The sequence below is a fragment of the Xiphophorus maculatus genome, chromosome 7, assembly GCF_002775205.1.
Source record: "Xiphophorus maculatus strain JP 163 A chromosome 7, X_maculatus-5.0-male, whole genome shotgun sequence".
NCBI lineage: Eukaryota > Metazoa > Chordata > Actinopteri > Cyprinodontiformes > Poeciliidae > Xiphophorus > Xiphophorus maculatus.
The window spans coordinates 16,945,390-16,969,912 of NC_036449.1; the positions used below are offsets into that span (position 1 = coordinate 16,945,390).

Below are 24,523 nucleotides of genomic sequence, written 5' to 3' on the forward strand. Positions count from 1 at the left end.
CAAGCAGCACCAGGGGTGTATACCGCATTTCACCAGCTGTTATGGATTTTATTGAAGGAGAATATGTGACACGTCTATTGCCTGGGGATTAAATATTCTGACTTTTAAGCGATTTAGAAAGATATGAATTAGTTCACAATATATTTCAAAAAGTTCTGTCGTGTATATTTTTGTTTGTATTCATCTTTTACATTTTGATTGAAAATCGTCCTGGTTGATGACTTCAGTGACAAAGGTACATTCTCAAAAATTTAGATGTTCCTTGAAATCTAAATATGGTTATTTCACATTTTTTCTTCATATCTTCACATTCTACAACATTTCAGCATTTAATTCTTCTTAAATGTCATTTCAAGTTCAGTGTTTTCTTTTTACTTACTAGTTTGTCACCACCATCAGTTTTGTGTCAACACCGTCATGTGCCGTCAACTCTGTCAGATGTAGTTTATGTTGCATTTTGTTTAAAATAATATTTATTTTGTTTCTTGATAGGCATTTGTTTGTGAAATGTCTGAATTCATGTATTTGGTGCATATGTGTTTTTTTACTAATAAATGACACTGTTCATTGTGGTGATTACTTTCAAAATTGTTTTTTGTATCAATTGAACTGGAGTAATTAAATACAGACTAAATAAATGTTTAAATTGTGGTATGATTAATTTAAAAAACATGGACATAATTAAAATAATTAAGACACCACAGAGAGTAAAAATATCAGTCATAAGTTCATTAAAAAATAATTTTATACCAATTTATTTTTGTCTGATGGTGTTGACAAATTTCTCAGTCAGATCCAGTAAAAATGTAATTTAAAAGAAAATGCTGCAGCTGGGAGCCTGCACCTTAACATATTTACATTCCCAAAACATTATTTGTCATGTATGAATACATAACTTCAGGAATAAATAACATTTTTGGTGGAAGAATTTTAAAACCATTTTGTCCCTTATCTCAAGAATCACTGATATATTTTTTGAAAAGTGTTCAAAATAAACTGAAATTTCTTAGCAAGTCAAATAAATCTTTTCAAATTTATTTAAGCTTTTGCTTTTCAAAGTGTACTGAAATTACACCTACTAAAGTTTTCCAGATGGAGGCTCTGTATCTGATTGACACTGGATCTGTCATTAGTGAACAGCGGGGCAACAGTGTGGCAGGAGGCTGATAACTCATTCATGTGGACGATTATAGTCGGAGTCCAGGTGGATTTTTGTCCTCTGTCGGACTAATTTGTTTCAGTGTCGAACACGTGTACTGCACTGTCCTTCATTCACACCATGATTTGTTTCATTCAGTCATAGTTGCACATTGTAGAGATTTTAACAAAGTTAAATTTCCAATATGGTTGGAGAGGTTGTTGTTGTTGAGCGGATTGTTGTCATGTCCCCGCAGTGCCTGTAGTGGTGCTGTGAGGAGTCTGCTGTGGATCCAACAAATGTCCTCAGCAGCCTACCTACGGCTTGTAATTTGCGCTGGGTAGCCTATATTTACATGGGTCCATATTTCAAGAAAATTCGAGCTCGATGAAGACCGCCGTTACTATCCTACCTGGAATATCGATGCCCGAGTAGCCTAGCTGATTCTAATAGACATTTCGGCCGTCTATCTGGAGCGAATATCGTGCACAGCCCAAACCCATTCAAGGTAAGCGGAGTCGTGAGCAGCATCGGGATCGATTTCTGAGTGCGCCGCGTTACACGGCCCTCAGTCGGACTGGCAATTTACTAGAGGCCGCCGTCTTTTCGAGGTTAATAGGCCTTTACTATTTAATACATTTGATCATTATTTTATAATAATGTTTAAATTCTGGTCGTCTAGAGTAGGAGTTAGATACATAATGTAAAGGTTTTGGTTGCTTACAGCCTGCAAATGCCACATTATGTAATAACAGTGGCTATAACTCATCGATTTTTGCGGAGGCCTCGGCAGAACAGGCCGTAATCCTCGTATGTATACCCTTTGTTTGAAAGTATTTGACCATAAATATTTTCTGTTGCATTACAATAAATGAGTAAAATAGGGTCCGACAAGCTGTTGCTGGCATCTTATGTATATGCTTTATTTTTTCGAAATAATCTAAACTGGAAATAGACCTCTGTTTGAATATGTTTCCGTTTCCTGGTTAGCTACCGCCTACTAATTTGTGTTTTTAGCTTTGTTAGCTAACAGAAAAAAAAAGGTTTTCTTGTTCAGTCCTTGTAAAAAAAATCAGTTCATCTGACTGACAAGTATTAAGATTATACTTTAAAAATGAGACATAGGTAAATAGTAGATATACAGTTGTTTGTAGTATAACTGTATAAAGTTTAAGCGCCTCCCGTCGTTCGCTAAGCTAATGTAGCACGCTAATGGTATTCATTTAGTAGTTAAAGCTAACCTAACATTAGTCACTGTTTATTTCCCCGCCTCTAAGCCTTTATCCACAATAAAGAGCACAGTTTAAACTTTACACTGTGTCTAATTGTAATTTATATTAATACAGATGTAGCGAAGCTCACAACTATTTTAGAACAAAAGTTTTTAAATATCTCAGCTATAAATAAAAAATATATAATTTGTCATTATAACCAAGATAACACGTGCTTCTTCGACAGTGACTTCACTTGGAAGTCACTGTCTGCTTCGTCTACCCATCATATCGTTTCCCTTTCAATAAGTTTTGAATAAGCACTGAAATTACACATACGGTTGAGACAAATTTCTCACTTGGTGGTGTTTACATATAAAATATCAGAGTATGAAATGAATAAATCAGTATTTTTAGATGAATTTGACTTGACTTCCTTAAATGTTTGTATTTTTAGATATCCACAGTATTTATTAAGATGCAACAAAAGAAGAAAAAATCTGTTCAATATGTAGAAAATGCATTGTGTTGTATAAGCAAAATGTCTATTTTCATTCCATCTATTATTGATAAACATCCCCTTGACATTTTCACCTTTTATCATGTTGTAATCTCTAACCCCAGTGTAACCTTTAAAGTTTATGTAACACAAAATGACTCATAATTGTGAAGTTAAAGTAAACATTTTGTAAAATAATAAAACCAACTAAAAGTTGATGAGTGCATTTGTATTTGGACCATGTAGGATGCAGGGCAAACATGTGGAATAAGTCAGATGGAACAAACCCTTGCAATGTGTGGTGAACAACTAATATTGCACATTATCCTAAAGACACCATCTACATGGATGTGACAGGCAGCATTATGCTGAGAGGATAGACTTCTTCAGCAGGTAGCAGGGAGCAGGTCAGAGTTAAGGGAGGATGTGTACGGTTCAGTACTGAGGGATCCTGGAAGAAAACCTTTAAGAAGCTGCTAAGTTTTGAGACTGGGGCAAAGGTTACGATCAATTTGGACAATTTGTTTCCGCTGTAGCAAATTATTTAGACCAACAGGAAAGTATTTGTATGCATTGGTCTAAATACTGTTGGAAAGTGTTTAAACCAATGCATATTCATTATAATGGCCTAGTAAAAGTTCAGACCAAATCCAATTCGAGTCTATGGCAAGAGTTGAAAATTACTACTCAGAGAATGAATTGCAAATGTACCCCACAGTGTTTATGAAGTTTTTATTGGAGCAAAAACTTGTAAACCATGTTTACAAGGTTTATTGCAAAATGTTTCAGAAAAATACAATTAATGTTTGTCAGCTGGAACAAGGCAAATTGTGAAAAATGCAAAGCGTATAAATTTTTTGCAAAAGAATGTGGTTGAGCATATTAATAACTGAATATTTTCATTTATCTCTGTTGTGCATGGATGGTGGTAAAGTTTTGGAGTTGTGATTTTTTTTTTTTCCTCCTCTGTCCTGTCAGCTGATGTTTTCAAGGACAAGAGTCACGTGATGTATGAAGGCAAACACATACACTTCTCAGAGGTGGACAATAAGCCGCTGTGCTCGTACAGTCCGAAGCTGTGCAAGCAGCGCAGGCTCAATGGGTACGCGTTCTGCATCCGACACGTTCTGGAGGACAAGACGGCTCCTTTCAAGCAGTGTGAATATGTGGCAAAATACAACAGTCAGCGATGCACCAACCCCATCCCAAAGTCTGAGGATCGCAGGTGGGTTTTGAATGAGTGCACGTGTGGCACATGTGATTCAGTTCTCTATATAAAAATAGCATTCTTTTTTTGATGAGTATCTGGGGGATGTGTTCTTATTTACCAGATACTGCAACAGCCACCTGCAGGTTCTCGGTTTTATCCCGAAGAAGGAGCGCAAGAAGAAGCACGATGCTTTAGAGGAAATGCGTCCTCGGGCTCACCTGGAGTCAGTGGCTCTCAACATAACGGTGCCCTCTTTAGCTCTGAGAGCCACTAACGGCATAGATGAACTGCCCCCATCTCCGCCCTGCTCGCGCCTGTTACCCCTCGCTGACGGCGAACTCCTGGACCCTTTTGCCTTTTACGAAGACGAAACGGATGGAGAAGAGGTGGGCACCCCTCGGAAGGTGAGCAGCATCAAGAAGAAGCTACAGAGTCGGCTGGCGCTCAACCAGAAACTCTCCCAAGACGCGGAACTCTTCCAGCCAACTCCTGAGCACTTTACGGCGTCGCCAGTTCCGCGCCTTCACCCCTCCTCGCCGCTCAACACCCATCTATCGCGGCCGACGCAAGGCCTCCTCCATCCGCCTCAGCAGCCCGGCGTGACGTCCTTCCCCTTCCCAGGGCAGCAGCAGGGTTTATTATGCAATCCACTACCACCTCAGACAGTCAACTTTCTGCCTCCAGGGATGCCTGCAAACGCATTGCCCAATTCAGGGCAACATTCTGGACCGTCGCTCAGCAGGAAAATGCCTTTTGCTGCTACTCAACCGCCTGTCTGCTGCAAGGATGCTGGCAGTAACAATCAGAGGCACGTGGTCGTCATGCACCCCACCGCCTTCACGCCATCTCCCGACTGCCTCGTCAGGTTGCAACACCTGGTGCAGCTCTGTGCCAAGAGACAGCAGGAGCATGGAGACCTCTTCTCTCATCTAGGTGACTTGTCCTAAAGTTTGAAAACAGAGGTTTTTGCATTAGGGCTGCAACTAATAAGGTTATTTTATTGATTATTTTAACGAGTAATTGCATAAAAAATTAGCACATTCTGCAGATATTTTATTCAACCACTGAGGCCCATCTTATAAAATATTAGAAATACATTAAAAGATGCAAGTAAACAAACTAATTCCTTTTTAAAATAAGAAAATAATAATTTTATTGCCTAGAATTCAATATCGGAATTCTTTTAGTGTAGCAAAGGATGCATCTCCAGCTAAAAAAATGTGAAAAGCTCAGCCCTTTCTGCTCGACTCGACATCAGTACAGTGTAGCTCGTAGTTATAAACTTGTAAGAGCTTGTTGAGATGGATGAGCCTGTCTACAAAGTTCTGTTCCAGGTTTGGACTGGTCAGAAGACAGTGCCGATGACGACGATGACAAAGAGGAGGACGCAGAGAGGGTTACTCCATTTCAGAATTCGTGGAGACCAGAGAACGGGTTTGTATCTTTAAACGCTTAACCATATTGTATAACATAGGGCTGAGCAAAGTGGCTTAAAAATAAAATCCCTGGACTGACATTACTCTGAACTAAAGAGTTCATTGATGGAAAAGAAAATACATTTCCCAAAAGTTCAATTAATGAATAAAACCGATTTATCTGCCATCACCAGATGTTGTGTTACTATCACTGTGTGATGACTTTCCCTGGTTTCTTGTTAAGGCTGGAAGTCGACGGTGGTTCTTCGCGGAGAGCACGTCTACTTCGGCTTTGCTCTTACCTTCGGGAGAAGTACAAGCACATGTGCCGACAGGAGAGGGCGAGCATCCGCCAGAAGAGGTACCGCTACGCCTTTCGGAAAGCCTTGCTGCATGCCGCCAGCAACAACCCTGACTGCGCGGGGCAGCTGATCCAGGAACTGGGTGGAAACTCTCACAGCAGTTCATGGTAATCTCACGCTGGGCCAAGGAAAAATGTTTTATAATCGTGTTAACAGAAAAGAGTCGGTTGCTGAGTCCAGAGTGTGTTTTGTCTTTGCAGTGCGCCTCCAGCAAGGCCACAGAGCACACAAGCAGTGACCTGCACGGGTTCCACCAAGGGCCAGAGCTGCAGCAACAGAGCTCTGCCCTTCACTCAACACTGTTTTCAGCGTATCCTTTGCACTGCTTCACTCTATGTTGGAGCTGGATGCTACAGTTTCAGAATAATGGATGCAATTCTCGTTTTTACTCCCCGTCATCGAAATGTGTCATTGTATCATTGTAGCATGTTTTATTTCCAGCATATTGTTGTCGTTTTTCCTTTATTCTCCTCTGCAGACATACTGTTGAATCGTTCTCAGCAGCTCTTTGCTAGTTGCACAGCCAAATTTGCAGACGGTCAACAGTGCTCCATCCCTGTGTTTGACATTACGCACCAGACGCCTCTCTGCGAAGAGCATGCCAAAAAGATGGTGAGTTCAACAGCTGATACAAAACATGTCAGCGACATTGTGAGAAATCGGTATGAAAAACATTGGATGGCTTTACAGTTTCTGTTACAAATGTGCAGAAGCTACATACTGTTGTGAGAAGTTTGTGGAAAGAAACCCAAAAGGTTTGACCCAAGTCAAAGACAAAGCTACGAAATACTGAGGAAATGTATGCACACTTCAGATTTTGAAGACAAATAAATAAACAAACAGAAAAAAACTCTTAACTGACATAAAACAATAAATATCTACTTTAACTCCAGGGGATTAGAAAAAAAGTGTTATGTGGTGTACACTTTTGGTTCCAATTTTATCATTAGCATGAATATCATATTCTTGCACAAGTTTTAATCTGTTGTGGATCCACAATTTTTGTAGAGTAATAAAGTAATTCCTTCTCTGCATAAACATGCATTGATATCCTGCCACAGAATTAACATTCAACCATTACCATGTAAGCTTTAAGTGTGCAAATGTGCTGTTTGGACACCATTTAATCCGTCTCTTGTCTTTATTTCCCTCTCTGTTTTGCTGTCATTTATTTCGCTCAGGATAATTTTCTACGTGGGGACGGAAACCGGAGAGTGCAGCACCAGCAGCAGCGAAAGCCACGAAAAAAGACCAAACCGCCAGCGCTCACCAAAAAACACAAGAAGAAAAGGAGGAGAGGACCGCGGAGGCCGCAGAAGCCCATCCCTCCCGCGCTGCCGCAGGGCAACCTGGGAATGCCCTTAACGAGCCTTGTGATGCCCTCGCAGGCTGCCATTAGGTCCGCCTCTTAGGAAAGATTTTCAAAAACAGGCTGTAAAACTTTCTTTGTTCTTTATTTTGTAGCATCTTCATGGCTACATGGTGTTACTTCTCCTCTTGCTGCAGGAGCCCTTCGACTCCAGACCTGAGCACTGACGAGCTTCCTGATGACATCACCAACGACATGGCAGACATTCCAAATGACCTCGAGTTGAACCAGGAGTTAAACGATTTCGCCGACGTGTTACCAAGGCTACCTGACGACCTGCAGGATTTCGACCTGTTTGAAGGTTCGACACAGTGATTGATTTTGTGCAAAGAGAGAAATCTCCCTAATCTGTGATGCATTTGGTGAACTTGGTGATTTTTTTCTGGGTTTGGTTTGGGAAAGGAAAGAGAATATTTGTATTCATATCTCAACCCCATTGTCTTAAAGTTCCTTCCATCTGTTTCTGTTCCTTCCTTTCCTGCAAGCCACTTTAGAACACTCAAATCAAACCATTGTATTTACAGAGTATCAATGCATCCTTAAAAAATCTTAAACTATTTTATATAAAATGAAGGCCTTAAAATGTCTTAAATTCATTAAAATTGTATTTAATTATTTATGTACTAGACTTCTTTATCTGCACATAAAGAAGTGTACAGTCCAAATTTCAAAACACAAACAAGAAAAGCCAATGTGATGATAAAAAAAATCCTTGAAGTTTTAAATTGGACTTTATGTGCTTTTCTCAGGTCTTTAATTTTGTCTTGACAGGACTACTGTCAGATAAAAGTTTTAGTCGCACTCTAAGATGTCCTCATTGCGTTTAGTGATTCAAGATAGTTGAGGATACCATTAACTAGCTGCTAATTTACCATTGCTAGCTAGCTAGCTTTTTTGCGTCTATCCTGGGTAAGTGCAAATTTATTGCCAGTCAGTTGGATGAAGTTCGTACAGTTCTGTGGCGATACAATCTTAAATTCCATTCATACTGGCCTTAGAAAGTCTTAAATTTGAGTTGTTGGAACCTGTAGAAACCTGTGAACTGTTGCATTTACTTGTGGAACGTGTTAAATGTCTCTGCAGTAAAGAATGGCGAGCTGCTGCCCACCACGGAGGAGGCCGAGGAGCTGGTCCGTGCGCTGCAGGCGATGGGGTCTTACCCCGAGTCGTTGGTGTGCCTGACGTCCATGGGGGAGCTGGCAGCAGGCGAGGCGGTGGACCACCGGGCCATGGCCATGTTCCCTGGACCGGTGCAGCCGGGCGGCATGGGGGACCTGCTCAACACCCGCATCCCTGCTGAAAACTTCACCAGCCTGGAGCTGGAGGACAACCTGCTGCAGACCACCGGGGACCACTTCTCGCCGTCCCAGCCGACCAACCAACCCCCTCCGTCGTGCTCCGGCCTTACATCCCCTTCCTCTGTGGCAGCGGCCACCACCAGCATCGCCCTGCTCACGCAGACCTCTTTAACAGAGCGAACGTTTTCTCGAACGCACACTTCCCACATCCTGGCCAAACCGGAGGTCTCGGCGTCGTCCCCCCAAGGCAGCCACTACAGCAGTGAGCACGTGCCGTCCCCGTACAGCGACCACATATCTTCCCCTCACACCACCTCCTTCCAGACGGACACCCCCCTCCTGCTGGAGGTTCCTATAGGAGGCGTTCCGGGGACGCCTCGCTCGACGTGGAACAACCTGCCCCTCCCTCTCGCCGACCCCGCGCAGTTCGGCAGTCTCATCAGGTCAGAGAGTCATCTCATCACCACCTCGCTGTCCACGCCACCCGCCACTACTCACTCAGTAACGCTGCAGCCCATGGCGGCTCTGTCGGCCATGCCTCAGGGCGCCGTGACGGGGTTAACAGCTCCCCCCATCTCCTCGTCATCCTCCTCTTCCTCCTCCTCACACGATCACCTGTTGACCCCCACACAGCCCAAGCAACAGCTCCCTCAGTTCAGCGCGGCCTTCGGCCATCAACTGGCCTCCCACAGCGGCATCCCGAAAGACGTGCAGCCCAGTCACAGCTCCACGGCGCCCCCTGCCGGCTTCTCGCTAGTTAGTGCCACCACTGCAAGTGCCAACAGCGCCACGCCACCCTTCACGCAAAGTAAATGATCGGCAGCGGCCGCGCGGACTCAACGCCGACCGGCTTCCGATTAACCCGTTTCATTTGCTTTATGTGTGCAATGTGGTTCTAGTGCACTATTTGGTAATGAATTTGCACAATCTCAGATTTTCTGTTTTTCTATTTTTTTTTCTTCCTTCCTGTAGCCGGATGGTTTTCAGATTTTAAGTAGCTGTGAGTCCATTTTGTCAGTAGGGGGGGGGGGCTGTGGTTAGATTATGTGATGAATTAATGGACATTACAAAGATTATTTATACCAGTGCTCAGAAATCCCAGATGCCGCTCTGTTTGCTTCGCCCGGTTTTCTTAAAAACGATCAAACGCACCTGCCTTTCTCAGATGGCCATTTGCATCCCCCCACCCCTCTGTTTTATACACTCTGGTTTCAAGAAGAGAGTACTCATTGTGACGTTTTTGTAACCCATTATGTTTCAAGCTATTTAACTGTCTTCATAATATTGAGTCAGTCAGATTTAATAGTCACCAAAATACTTTTAAACAGCTGTTTTTATATGGTATATATTATATGTGCTCATTTGTTGGCTTGCCCGGATGTGGAACAGTCTTTGACCTCACCGTAGGTTGTGGCACTGTGAGTGGTTAGTAGACACTTGAAGGTAATAGTTTCTTAAAGCAATAAAAACACATTACCATCACTCACAGGATTGTGAGGTATTCTTACTGGTGTCACTGCTTGTAGCTCCGCTTCCTGAAACCAGCCGGATCAGGTTTTATTTGGCGTCGGCGGCTCAGAAACTCCAGATTTTTTTTACGACCGTTTTTACTCAGGCCATCTCTTTTATTTCTCCAGAGTTAACTCTCAAGGCGACGGTGGATGATGGTGGCGGTGGTAACTGCAGGGGCTTTTAAGTGTCTACTCTCAAAAGGTGCTCCCTGATCCACATCTACATTGGTCTTCACTGGCTTGGAAAAGCGGGAAATCTCATTCGCAGATTGAAGACGCAGTACAGTGCTTTGCAGAGATTATCATAACTTATGAGCAACTTTTTCACATTTTGTCATGTTTCAACCGCTAACTTGCATGTATTTTGTAGGATATTAGGAGATTCTCAGATTGTGCTGAACTTTAAGTAGGCCATTCTGGCACGGGATTATGCGTTGATCTAAACTTCTAAACTCTTCCATTGTAGCTCTGACTGCATTTTTGACCTTAATCCTCTATCGTTTTTAACAGATTGAGAGGTCATGGTCACTAACTCTTCTGGCGATCCCAACGCTTGATGCTGCCATCACCGTGTTTCATGGTGGTGAAGATGTGTATGTTTGCTGCCATATTTGCATCTTGGTCTCACCTGACCAGAGCTCCTTCGTCCACATTGTTGCTATGTCCCCTACATGGGTTGTGGCAACCTACAAACAGGACTTCAATGGCTTTCTTCTTGCCAGGCTTTCGTCAACATCATACTTGCGGAGTTCATTTGTAATAGTTGGACCTGATCCTTCCACCTGAGCTGTGGATGTCTGCAGCTCCTTCAGAGTTACCATGGTCCTCTTGGCTGCTTAACGCTCTCCCTTCCCACCATGCTTGTTCAGGGGGACGGCAATGTTTTGGTAGGTTTGCAGCTTTCCGAGTTCCTACTGAGTCTGGAAACATTTGGAATTTGATTATATCAATTACTAAACCTGGAGATACACGGAAAATATTTCCAAATGTTATTCCTCATTCCATCATGTTACATATAAAAATATGCATTTCTCTTAAAATCTTTTAGCTTCAATTTATTTTGACATTTTAATCTACCTTCATTAAATATATATATATTTTTACAAATGTCCATGTTACTTTTTTTGCCTCTAGATCACCTTGGAACTGGACCAACGTTGATGAAACTGCGTCCGTTTTAGATATTGATGCGTTTTAAAGATTACAGCTTCATTGTAGCGTAAATTCAGTCCAAGTGATGCAGATGTTGAATCAGAGCTGATCTCCGTTTACCCAAATGCACAAAAAAGATGCAAAATAGCCTTTTAGCACCTCCCCACCAAGGCAGCTCAGTTTTGAAAGCAACTATAAACCTGAATATTTTTGATTCATTATAAAATCGTCACTATTAAAACCATTGCTTGAGTTTTGAAGCTATCTTCTACACTTAAACAATAAACTTTCTTGCCTGCATACACATATCAATGAACCAGCTACATTATGATATCTATTCTAAATTACAGCTGTTTCTATTGAACAAATGTTCCCATGTTCAGTGCAGCTACTAAAATATTTGGCAAAAATATAGTCCAGAAATTTGCATCTACTTTCATTATTAGTTGCTCATAAATCAGGAAATTTGTTGCATTCAGTAACTCTTGCATATCATCGGTTCTTCATCTTTGTCTGCATCTTTGAAACCCAACTGTTTCCACACAAATCAACCGAGGTTCCTTGGATTCCCCTGCAGTGCTGGTTATTTTTTGCCCGACTTTTTCCAGGAATGAAATGGTTCCGTCCAAAACCGGATGTTTGGTATGAGCCATGCACCAACCCGTACTCACGCCTTGAACGTCTCACAGCTCCTCTCATCTGCCATCTTTACTTGAGTTCACTTTTCAAAGCAAGATTACACCAGATGTCTAATCTCTCTTCTTTTTATGAAGATAATTAGTGTTTTTGCAATGGTTTGGAGCCAAAATCAAGCTGAACATAAATGTTTTTAATAACCCAGCCCTTTAACATTTAGATGATTAAACCAAGTTCTGAACAGAATTATTTTTGTACCTATATTTCCAGAATTTATCCTAAAACCCATAAGAGAGTTACAATGAGTTTTATTTAGGGGTGTTAGGATAATGGGGGCAGAATAAAAACACATGCCACATTTTAAAAATACAAATGCATCAAAAAAAAAAAATCATGAAAGTTATGCATGGTTTTCCTTTCGCTTAATAATTATACACTACCTTGTGCTGGTCAATCCCAATAAAACACTGAAACTTGCGGTTTCAACATGACAATCTGGGAAAGAGTTCGGAGGGTGTGAATACTTTTGCATGGCACTGAATACATTTATGTGAGTGGTGTAATTTGCACGTCTGAAGTAAAGCTGAATAAAGTGATTTTTAAGCTATAGGATGCAAAGCTGGGGGTCTGGTGTTAGATTTTTTATTTATTTTTTATTTTTTGCAAACAAAAGCCTCCCCACACCTCTTCCCCTAACCTACACAATAGTGTAACTTTTGCTTTTGATAGATTTATACATATATACAATAGCAACTGACAAATTGTTGAAAACTTGGTATATAGCATAGAAGTCTCTAACTTGGGGTTTGTTGGTGAACTCTTCAGTAGCAATGGGTTGAAGTTATTTGCAATGTATTCAGTGGCGACTGCACGTTGTGGAGTGAGTCTTGTTTTTAATAGCTATCAAATGGCTAAATGATGGAAGGGGGATCAACGCGTGCGCGCTTTCGTGTTTTTGATAGCTATTAAACATCAGGAGGCGCGGGGGTGAGGCGGTAGTTACCTACTGGACTCATGTCGGGTCACATGCGTCACTGCTTCTTATGTAGACTTGCACAGGAATGGTAGAAGCTGGTGTTTTCTTTACCCTCCCCTTTTATTTTTGCCTTCATCTTTTATGACATAATTACCAGATCCTCCCCACCCCCACCTGTTTCCAGCTGTGAGATAGCCCAGATCTTTTCTCTCCCTTTTCCAAAGAGAACTCCCACCCTGCCCCCCCTCCAGAGATGCGGAGGCTTCTCTCTCTCTCTGGTATTACCACGTTCAAAAAAAAAAAAAAAAAAAAATCAGGTTGGTTAAGAGTGACGGTTGGAAGTGTGGCAACACTGCTGTAACCACGAGGCATGAGATTAGTCGCCGCACCAGACAAAGCCACGCAGTACGGCATCCTTCCAGCAGGGCTCGCAGGCACATGTAACTGCTCGACTTCAGAGATGGCTGATGATATTCCTATACTCATTGAATGTACTGTATTACTGTTTTTAAAGATAGGACGAGCTAATCTAGTCACCTTTTGTTATTGGTCCTTGTTTGACTTGTCTAAGGTATTTTTTGTATACAAAAGTTTACATTTTTATGTATATTTTTCTTGTGTACAAACTATGTAATATGTGTACAAACACTGTATGTAATATCTGTATATAGTGTGAGAAATCTGATCTTTTTTTTGTTTTGTTTTTGGATGTATAAATAAAACTTGCTGTGAGGTATTTGCTGAAAAAACAAAATGTCTGTGTGGTTCTTTAAACAGCTGAAAGTAATACAAAGTGAGGATTTTATCCAAAGGTCACGCTGCTGTGGAAAAATATTTGGTTCCCTACAGATTTATGTTTTTTTGATGCTTTGTCACACTTTAATTCAGAGCACCGGAAAAAAAGGCACAATGCATTTTTCAAATGTGACCAATGTGACAATCTAGACTTCAACTATGCCAGTTAAACTTCCTTTTTTGTCATTCAGAGGTGGACTTGCTGGTGTAGCTTCGATCATTACCCTGTTGTAATGCAAAGGCTCTTTAGTTTTAAGCCACAACCTCATGGCAAAACATTCTTCAGGATTTTCTGCCTGAGAACAGAGTACATTGTTCATGAAGCAACAAATCGTCCCCAAATAATCACGTTTTTTTTTTTTTACTGTCAGTATGATCACTTTTCCTGAAATGCCATCACAGAATGCTTTCCCAGAAATCTTTGTGACTGCAATTACTTTTTCTGAAGAATTCAAGATAGATTTTTATGTTTTTTTCTGGTCTTGAGCCAAGGAGGTCCTGGACTTTCTTGTTGGGTGGCACTTTCATGTTCTCCCTGTACTTCCACAGATTCTTTTCAGGAACTCTGCTTCCTCCCACCATCACCAAATAGGCACCTTAGGTTAATTTACCACTCTTAATTGTTCTGTTGCCCTGGCAACCGGCAACCTGCAGGTTGCAGGGCAACCTGTGTCATTTATTGACATGCAGTGTTATGTCACAAGATCCTGACGGTGCAAGTTGTCTTCTGCGTCTTTTTCAAAATCCTGCTTTGGAGAGTGAGTGATTGGATAGAAATGACATTTCAAGGTTAGAAGTCTACAAATATTTATTTCAGTTTGAATCATCAATAAATACAGAACACATTTTTAGGTAAATTCACAACTTTAGCTTCTAGAAGAGTTTTATTCAGCAGTATAAGAGGTTCTTGACATCCCTACAGTTCCATGGTTAAATATGATTGTTGAAAACATTTCTTTAAGTGAAACCAGTGGAAAATAGGCTTTACACTTCAGACACGGCTGATATATTTCATCTCTTTGCTGTAGTAATTTAGTACCAATTTCAAACTAACATTTTGAAAAACTTTTTTTTTTTTAAGATTACAGAATACAATCAGTGTGAATTTTCAAAAAGGCACTGAAGAAAATAAAAAGCTGCAGACAAGTAAAACAAAAATTCAAAAATTTAGACGTTGAAACAATCTTTAATTATTTTTGTTCTTAATCATTTGACAGCATTTGATAAATCCAACAGCACTGCCGTGAATAAGCAAACTGCCAGCAAAGTCACACCACATGAAATGTACACATTAAATGATTGTTTTCCAGTGTTAAAAGAAACAAACAAAATCATAACCCAAGCTACAAAAAAATGGATTTTTTTTTTAATAAAGAAGTGATGCTCCTACATACAACTCAGGAAAAACAGAAAAATTGGTTTGACTGAAAGATATTGAGTCGTACCACTTCTCGCAAAACTTAAAGAAACCCCAGAAAGTGCAACAAATAAAAAGAGATGCATGCAAAAGGTGCAAATGATGTTGCATTTATTATCAGAGAGGCAAATTGGTAAAATGGCACATTTTACAAAAAAAACAAAAAAAGACGAGTCGACTTTGCAGAACAGCAGAAACAGACAAAGCTAAACTATACTTGTGGCTTTTGATCTGGTTTGCTGATTTCTATCATTCCATCATTACTGGCGCATTTTTCTTAACCAGCTGAGAGCCGCAGTTATGGAACCTGAAATAAAACTGACCATTTTTTTCAAAGGCACAATTTCAAAGTTAAAGGAACATCTGCTCAGTCTAGGAAACCCAGGAGCTTTTGGTCAAATGGTCCCACTGGCAAAACTGGCTGATAACAGAGACCAAGGCATGATGGGTAGGCTAATGGTACCTATGGTATGTCAAGGTTTTAAAGAGTTAACTTTGCGCCACAGTGACTGGGGTTTGTTCCCCTTCCCACACCTGCTGCTGTTCTTTTCCCCTCACAAAGAAAGTCAGCTGCTTTGAAAATCATGTGGGAAAATAAAAGAGCACCCCCAATTGGTCTTTTTAGAGCCAGTTTTAAAAACTCTAGTTTTTAAAATCTGTTTAAAAACTAGAGTTTAAGAAGTTATGATGTTATCCGTTTTTACAGGAAATATGTGGGTATATTTCGTCACTTAAGGTTATTTATGATCTGCTGAGAACCTCATAACACACCATGCCCACCGAGACACTGAATACCAGCACTGACGGAACTAAAAACTATAATATTGACTCACTCTGAAATGCATGAAATTGCTGGACGTAATTTTTTAAGTCAGAAAGTTAATAAATCCATGGTTAAATGCTGAATCCTGACGCTGCTTCAAAATTTCATACATGACTAAAAGGTTTATATTTCCAGATTTTACCAAACAAACCAGAACTTACTTTGGATTGCATTTAATTGTACCATGACTATTTAATAAAGGTGGGACAGAGTTCTTCCTTTGAAAAATCTTAAAATCCCAATTAGGCTACCAGGTCAAAGGTTTTAATTATAGTTTACCTTGAAATTATTCATACTCCTGGCAGATTTAGATTTAACAGGTAAAAATAATAATAAATAAATATAACATTTATGTTAGGACTCTGCCCACTAGTCAAAAGAAACCTGTTCGTAAAATTAAACAATTACTTTAAAACTGTTAGAAGTATGAATAATCCTAAACTTTAGGAACTATTCCTTTAGCGTAAGCTGTGCACACACACCGCCTCATGGCAAGGAGAGCATAACAGCAGTCGACCAACTGCTGTTGTGCAGAAAAGACGACCAACGACGACAGCGATGGTTTGTAAATGACTTTAAAGACTGACTGTTCAACATGTTTCCTGGAAAGAAACGAAAGCAATACTTTTATTATTTCTCACCAAGAGTCACCGCATACGCATTTTAATGCAAAAAAAAAAAAAAAAAAAAAAACAACAAGAAAAAACACAAACAAAAAGACAAAAGCGAGAAACAAAAAAGAAAAGAAATCTGATCCAACCTTTTTAAAGCTGATAATATTGATCCCATTCATCACAAACATTATAAGGCTGCTTCATCACTGTTTAGGACTGGACAATCTTTCCATCCTGTAATAGTATGCTACAACGCATACCACCTATGGGCTCTGTGCCGTTAACACTATTGTGCACAATCACTTTGAACAGTAGTGACAGTGCAGCTGGTCTCTGGCCTCCTAATATTTACATGTGACAGCAGTTTTATCTTATGTGGGATTTCACTGAGCATCAACAGGCACCCCTCAGCAAATTAGAATCGAAAAGTTTATTTAGACACAAAATCAAAACTATAAGGAATCAAATCACAGAGAGTCAGATAGTTTATTTCTTTAAATTTTGATGGTTATGGAATATGGCCAACAAAAAGATCCAGAATTCAGTTTGTCATGCTTTGGTCCTACATATTTATCCAGTTAGTGAGCCTCTCCACATGAAGGGTGAATATGTGTGAAGCTGGTCCTTCACATATGGATGTAAACAAGCATACTAATGGAAAGTTTAGTGGAAGGAAAAGGTGTGGTGCACAAGCAACAAGCTAACTAGTCTTGAGAAGGCTGGGAAGTGTAAGAGTCAAATGTTTTTGTTTACATTTCTGCTTCAAAGAAAAAAAAGTTTTAATATTTCAATTTTATGTTCGGGTCTCCGTTCACAAAAGGCCATAACCAATAAAATGAGCAGAAATTTGAAAAGAAATCACTCTCTGTTTCAAATTGGTGAAATATATGAACTTTTCGATTATTTTATTCTAATACAGTTGAGATGTGCCTGTATGAAAACCTCCCATCAAGTCCAAATGCAAATAAACAACTAGGCAAACACCTCACTGCCTGACCAGTTGACTGTCCTCACTCTGTAATACGGCGCATTCCTGCAAAAATACTGCAATTGTCATGCTACTGCTTTATGGCTACTTTGCTATTAGTAAAGGCATTTATACTTGAAGTGCAATTAAAAAGGTACCCAGAGGAAGTACCAGTGCAGCTCCTAGGAAGACTAAGAGTCTGCTGATTTATGAACAAGATGATGGCACTGCCATTTTAATGGAATGAATGGACGAAACCTCAGTTTCTCTGAGCAATCACGCACAGCAAACAGGAGAGGATGAGGTCGACAAAGCCCACCCTCCTGGAACGAAGGCTGGGAACAGCATCCAGTGTTTCAACTGGGGAGGCTTTAAAAACCCAGCCAGCTTTTACATTCTACCACAACATTACAGCCACAGCAAAAAGTGAGGATTTAAAAAAAAAAAAAAAGTCAAGAAATTCAGCGGCAAAACAACGGCGGAGGGATGAAAATTTAAACTGGAGACGAGAACAAAAAAAAATACTCATGTACAAAAGAAGAAGCAAGGCAATCTTTACCCAACAGCCTATACTTTGCATTTGGCCATTTTGTTTCAACTGCCCTGTTACACTTTCAACAATCTATAGAAATGAGCTTATTTACAAGTCTGTACAACCACCCATAAGAGCTCCTTCCGTCTCCCAGACGACCCAATCTACTTATAGCAGGATACCTGAGTTTTCAACAGAACGCTGCCACTCGTTATCTCTCACTACCACACGCACACAACAAACTAAGCAAGGGGTTTTCTTCCGAAAAGGGAACAGAGTGTAAACTTTTGTAAATAAAAAACAAACTAACCAAAAACTCCACACGCCTGCTAGAAAAAAGAAAGATCACTAACTCCAGTCTAAAAATAAAACGGTTGAGAAAGAGGAAGAAAGAGGGGAAATCGGAAAGCAGCTGGCAGCTGGGTAAGCAGCCGCCGACCAGCCTGTGTTCAACCCTCTGGTGCTCTGTGAGCAGATAAACACACGGTAAGGAGGCCAGGAGTATTTGCTTCAGCCAAACGAGTGACGCAGGCCTTCGTGGGAGAAAATTCATCTCAGCTGAGGAGGCCAGAGGAGATCTGACTGCTGCCGTCGGGGTGGGAGAGCAGGACAGAGGCGGGAAGCGACGGCCGTCACTGGGCGGTGGCCGCCTGCGGCACAGAAAACCTGGGAGACGTCAGAGCAAAACGTTCAGATTTCAAAGGTTTCAACTCAAGACAAGTCAAGACATGGCAAGAGAACTGTCGTTTTTAACTACACAAACAATGGAAGCACTAAAATGTTCAGTTTTTAAAAGGTTTAGAGGAGAGAATCATAGAGGGGTAATCCTAATCAGAAGAGACTTCAAATGGTTTAAGCTTTTACAGCAGGGGTCCCCAAACTTTCTCCTGTGAGGGCCACATAACTTGTCCCTTCTCTGATGGGGGGTCGGGGTCAGTTTGTAACAGAAAAAGTGTGACGATTGTAAGAGTGCTAAACATAAAAATTTATTGTTTTTCAGAAAGCACAATCAAATAACCTTTTCTGGATTCTTCAGAGAACAAAAGTCAGGAAATAACACTATTTATGAAATAAATAATAACCAAATAACACTGGGTTCTCCACATAAAAAAAAAGGGTTAGGGTCAATTATATGCATGTATAAAATAGTTACTAACTAATAGTTAATAATAAATAAAGTTCATTACTAAGGAACATTTTATTGCAAAAGTCCAACTTATCAAATAAAAATGCACATATATGAAAATACTCTGGTATTGTTCAGGGGGCCGGACCAAATGTGGAGGCGGGCCGCATCTGGCCCGCAGGCCGTAGTTTGGGGACCACTGTTTTAAAGGATGGTTTATATAAGATTTTCACACAAAACTCTTCATAAGGTGGCAAAAGGCTGCGAAGGAGAAACATGTAATTAGGCACAAATTTGGGAAAAAGTATTTCTACTTGTGAATCCTTCCTATAAACATGTAAAAAAGCAGCTGAGAAATGAGGATGTGTCTCAGTGCAGGAGATGTACATTTTTTTGGCCAATTTCTTTTTTTTTGTTGCATTTTGTTAAAATCTGACAGCACAGAAATACTTCAAAATTGTAGAAAATCAAAAACAAAATAAGTGTTGTGTTATTTGGAAAGTTTTTCTTGCTCTTTTTAACATAACTACGTACAAATAAAAAACAGATTAAAGTAAAACCAAACATAATCAAACTGAGGCCAGTGGATTTATATTTAAAAAAAAAGTATTTAAAAAAAGTAACTCCATAATGCCTGCAAATATTTTCAAAATTTTAGACTTCAGCGGACAGTTTGATGCCATGGATTTTTTTAGGTGGTATCAGAATACAGTGGTTTGAATATAAATGTCGTTTGAATTTTCACTTGGAAAAAAACCTTTGAAAACCATGCACCATTTCCCTTCCACTTATACTTCTTGTAGCTCTAAAGGGAGAAAATCTGAAAAAAGTTCACATGGTTTTGCACCGCATGAGCTTAACTTACCTCTGAAGTCTCTGCAGCAGTTCGGCCACCAGAGAGTCGCAGATGCCAGGGTGAATGTTCTCTGCCAGGAAAATGGCCTTCCTCAGCTCCTCTGCAGCTTCTGGCTTTCCATTACTCGTCTCACCCGTTGCTCTTAACTGCAATAACAGATGTCTAATTATTTTTTTGTTGTTGAATTTCATACATATGTATGTGGAGGTGGATTTAATTTAAGTTTCAGGATCACAAAACAATTTCGACTTTACAAGTGCAGACTTGTTTTTTCTAGTCTATTTCTGAAGACATTTTTTCACATTTTTGAACAAATGGCTGCTTTGAACCGACTTGTTGCTGGATTGTATTTGCTATACAAATACACTTGACCAGGTGTGAACCCAAGCATCCTAGAAATGTCGTGTATTTTTTGGGGGGGTGAAAGTATTCCAGAAGTTATCAGCAGAGCAGCCTACATAAGGAATTAGAAGTTTTTACATAGAAATTTAGATTTATATTTTGCAGAAAATGGAGCTGGAGGAAATATGTTTTGTTTTGCATCCCTACCCAAACCTGATAACAGAAAACAGATCAAAAACACAAATCCAGTTTGAGTTTGAATTATTCCAAATGTTCAACAGAACTATTTTCATTAGAAGAAAGTTATTGATTATATAATACCTCAGAGAACAATGGAGAGAATATTGATGTTAAGCTCTGTGACGACAAGCTCTCGGAAGTCTCCTCCTGCGCCTCCACCTGCACCCGCAGCTCTGCAGGCTCAGCTAGCTCAACGGGCTCGGGTGGCGACTCCTCAACCGGACTGTGGTCCTTGATGGTGCCGAAGATCCAGCTGTCGTTCGATTTAGATTTGCCGCCCTCCTCCAGCTCCCTGCAGTGAGGCAAGGTTCAGACACATCAGGGTACCTAGTACGACTGCGCTCGTCTGGAAGGTGGCACGATGAACCTACTCGTCCGAGTCGTCGGAGCTCGAGTCTTCCCGCGACTGCTCCGACTTCCACCTCTTGTATCTGTCGATCAGCTCGGTCAGATAGGTCGTCTTTTTGGCGTGCTTCGCAATAAACTTGTGTCTTAGCAACTCTTTGGCTGTTGGCCTCTGTGGGAAGAAAAAAAACAAAACACAAACAGCAGTGAATTTTCAAAGGATCTATTTCTCAAGTTTTGGTCTCTAAACTGTTGCGCAACAGCAAGGCTGTTGAAACTTACAAAGCTAGGCTCCTTATTTAAACAGGCTTCAACAAACTCTTTCAGAAGTTTACTGTAGTTTCCTTCCAGTGTCGGCGGATTGTTCTTTGGGATCAGGAATAAGACTTTCATAGGATGAAGTTCAGAGTGGGGCGGCTCTCCTTTAGCCAGTTCTATAGCAGTTATTCCTAATGACCAGATATCTGCCTGTGAAACAAGGAAAATAGGAGAATTTCACAAGGAGAGAAAAACCTCTTGACAATCGGTCTGTCAACACACTGGGAAATGACATTTACACTCAATGACTTAGTGGATAGAAGACTTCTGCTAAAAAGGAGACAGTGATACAGCAGCTGCAGAGGAGCCACACTGACTCATGTTGTGGTTGTTCCAAAAATATCCACTGGGGCCTTTTTAGACCAGAAAACATGTCTACAGCACCAACACAAGCTGACGGGGATCAGTGAAATGTTGAAGGTAAAAACAGAAGAACAACACTTCATTGTGGTTTAACACAATAAATATAATATAAAGGTCACAGGTTCTACATAATTATGGTGGATAAACCGTCTGTCTGAAGGTAAAATGATTTGAGTTGTAGATGAACTCAAAAGACCCAAAAATGTTTCACCATGTCAGTAAATACTACAATTTCCAAATACCACCGTATTAACAACCACCTTAAAACACTAAGACACACATTTTCATATTGACAAGTTTTTATTGGATTAATTCATCTTCTCTAAAAATAAAAAAAATCTACTAAATATAATCACTTACAGCAAAATTTCCCACTTAAGGCCTGCCACAAAATAAAATACAAATACGCACTGAAAACACATTAAAGCACTTATTAATGAATTTAAAAGTATTTTTTGGAATGTGAATAAAAGTGTTGTGAATTGGTGCTATCTTAATAAACTGAGTGGAATAAAAAAAAAAAGGAAGACGATTGTGTTGTAAAAGTCAAATATGATTGAATGAAGAATCGACAGAAATAAGTTATTTTCTTCTTTGCTATTACCAAAGAAAAAATCTGTTTTTGTTATCATACATAAAGTATAATATTGGAAACTTAACATCCCTAACTGTATTTCTTCAATGTTTACTTTTTATCTATTTTTTTTAATTTAATTTATTATGCTGCTAACTATGTGTGTCCACAAAGACAAATATCAATAAAAAGAGCAGAAATGAAGCTGAACACCTTAATCAAAAAACAGGTTCAAACTAATCTCTTCAAGTTTCTATGAATGTTTATGGATTGGAGAATGTAGCTGACAGAAAAAGTGTCTAACTTCATGTCTTGCATTCAGCAGGTTTTGTCTGTTAATCCCTGGATGAACAACGTTAAGTGGCTCCTGAGTTGGTCTCTTCAGATGCTGAGACATTGTGTTTGTGCACATTTGCTGCAAAACCTTTTTTCAAACTTGAAACCTTTCTGGCTCATGAAAAGCTGAACGCAGCTCACTCATCACTATAACTGACGCTTTATCAGATATAAGATTCTTTTTCTACAGCAATGATGACGACGAATAGTGACTGGAGTCAAACTGTATAGTAAGCATATTGTCTGACATCGAAGAAGGTAAATAGAAATTCTCTAAAACAAATAATAATAATAATAAAAACAAAATACATCTTACTATTCTGGTATTTAGCAAATAAAACAAATTCTAGTAATCCTTACTGACCTGAAACAGAAAAAAAGTTTCATCTGATTTAATATCAGAAACATACACAATAGGCAGAATATGCAAAGATAAGGTTTTAAATCCATTAACGTGTCAGATAAATTTAATTTAATTTTCATTAAGAGTAATGAAAATGCTTAAGTCTTTTCCTATCCTAGAAAGAATTAAGCAGCAAGCTGCCTTAATGTTGATAGCTGAAGGCTTTTAGACTCATTTGCACTTTATCTTTTACAGCAGTGATGTAACTGAATTCCGGTCTGCGTTTCAACACTGTAATCATGCTAACTGACCTTTGAATCGTAGGCAGATTGCTTTATGACTTCAGGTGCCATCCAGAAAGGTGTTCCAACGAAAGTGTTCCTCTTTATTTGCGTGTCCGTTAACTGACCCGCCACACCAAAGTCCGCCAGCTTTACCTCGCCTTGCTCTGACAGCAACACGTTGGCAGCTAAAAATAGCAGTTAATTACACAAAACACATCATTTACTCCTCCGGGAAGCAAAACAGTGCAGTAGTCTCACAGAATTAAAAAAAAAAAAAAAAAAAAGCCAGGTTGTGTCTCAATCACCTTAGCAGCACGGACGATTGTAAAACTAGTAACTTCTTACTAGGAAATGTTACAAATAATATTGACAAAACAAACATAATGTGTCGGAAGCAGCGTTTGATTTTTTTATCTGATTGCACCGTCGGCAAGAAGACTTAGACACGGACACAAAGCGAAGAAATTATTGTGCACTTCCTGCTAAACGCTGATGCCGCCGCATTCTAAACTCACTAAAGCAATAAAACTGGATAATAGGCACCATGCTGACCAGATGACACTAATTACTGTTCAAACACAGAGCAAAGCATTTATTAGATTTACCTTTGATATCTCGGTGGATTTTCTTCTCAGAGTGCAGATACTCGAGCCCTCTCAGAATTTCCCTCAGGATTGTGGCTATCTGTGTTTCATCCAGGGCACCCGGTTCCAACTGGGACAGAGAGACAAGTTTGTGACTCCATGCTATAAGAGTACGAACTGTTCTCTAGGTATTTTTCTCCAAGTTGTTTTAAGTTGGTAATCAATTTGCAATTAGTATCTTACCAAATCCAGAGCAGATCCTCCTCCCAAATATTCCATAATAATCCATAATTTTGTACCCTGAGGAATAAGTAGGATATTTTTTAACATGCATACATATCAAATGCAACAGAAATTTTTGAATTAAAACTTTAAATTTTCATCATATCATAGGTGTTAAGGATGCATAATAAACAGCTAGAAAAAGGTAAGAATGACAATTACTGAATACAGTTTTCTCTTAAATTGATCAATGATCAACTTAGAAGAAAACCAATCACAGAAAAAGCTCTGCTTTCAAAAAACAGGCACAGTTCCTGGCAAAAGAATTTTCAACCCTTCAACATTTTGTCATAGTACAACCAGAAAATGCTATATATTTTATTGATATTTTATGAAAGCAATAAAGGATTAAAATCACAAAATTGAAAAGTATGCATTTTTTTTATTTAAGCCCTTTTATTCTGATATCTCTTAATAATATTTGGCACCCTGTTTGATAATTCCAGCTGTTTAATCGAGCTGATGGGTGAGACTAATTTAGCAGTTCAGTGTAGTTTGATGCACTGAATATTTTTGTCATTTCAGACAGAGCAGCATTTCCTTATTGTACCCATTACTGCAGATTTTTAGGCTCTTCTTCTGTTTTACGGTTAACTTAGTGACCA

General features: G+C 39.7%; 2 protein-coding genes across 2 annotated transcripts; one reads left to right on the forward strand and one right to left on the reverse strand.

Moving 5' to 3' along the window:
* Positions 1-1,157: 1,157 nt before the first annotated feature.
* On the forward strand, positions 1,158-13,516 carry ino80d (INO80 complex subunit D). Its single transcript, XM_014476179.2, has 10 exons — positions 1,158-1,646; positions 3,827-4,073; positions 4,180-4,991; positions 5,393-5,492; positions 5,718-5,942; positions 6,036-6,145; positions 6,314-6,447; positions 7,017-7,234; positions 7,342-7,505; positions 8,288-13,516. Exons 2-10 carry the CDS (start codon positions 3,856-3,858, stop codon positions 9,316-9,318), a joined length of 3,012 nt encoding a protein of 1,003 aa, XP_014331665.1. The 5' UTR covers positions 1,158-1,646; positions 3,827-3,855; the 3' UTR covers positions 9,319-13,516.
* Positions 13,517-14,362: 846 nt separating this feature from the next.
* Positions 14,363-23,942, reverse strand: LOC102216563 (serine/threonine-protein kinase 24-like). Its single transcript, XM_023337367.1, has 8 exons — positions 23,880-23,942; positions 23,658-23,766; positions 23,080-23,237; positions 21,117-21,302; positions 20,861-21,006; positions 20,571-20,781; positions 19,917-20,053; positions 14,363-18,591 (listed from the first exon to the last, which is right to left on the reverse strand). Exons 1-8 carry the CDS (start codon positions 23,913-23,915, stop codon positions 18,558-18,560), a joined length of 1,017 nt encoding a protein of 338 aa, XP_023193135.1. The 5' UTR covers positions 23,916-23,942; the 3' UTR covers positions 14,363-18,557.
* Between the last annotated feature and the right edge of the window lie 581 nt (positions 23,943-24,523).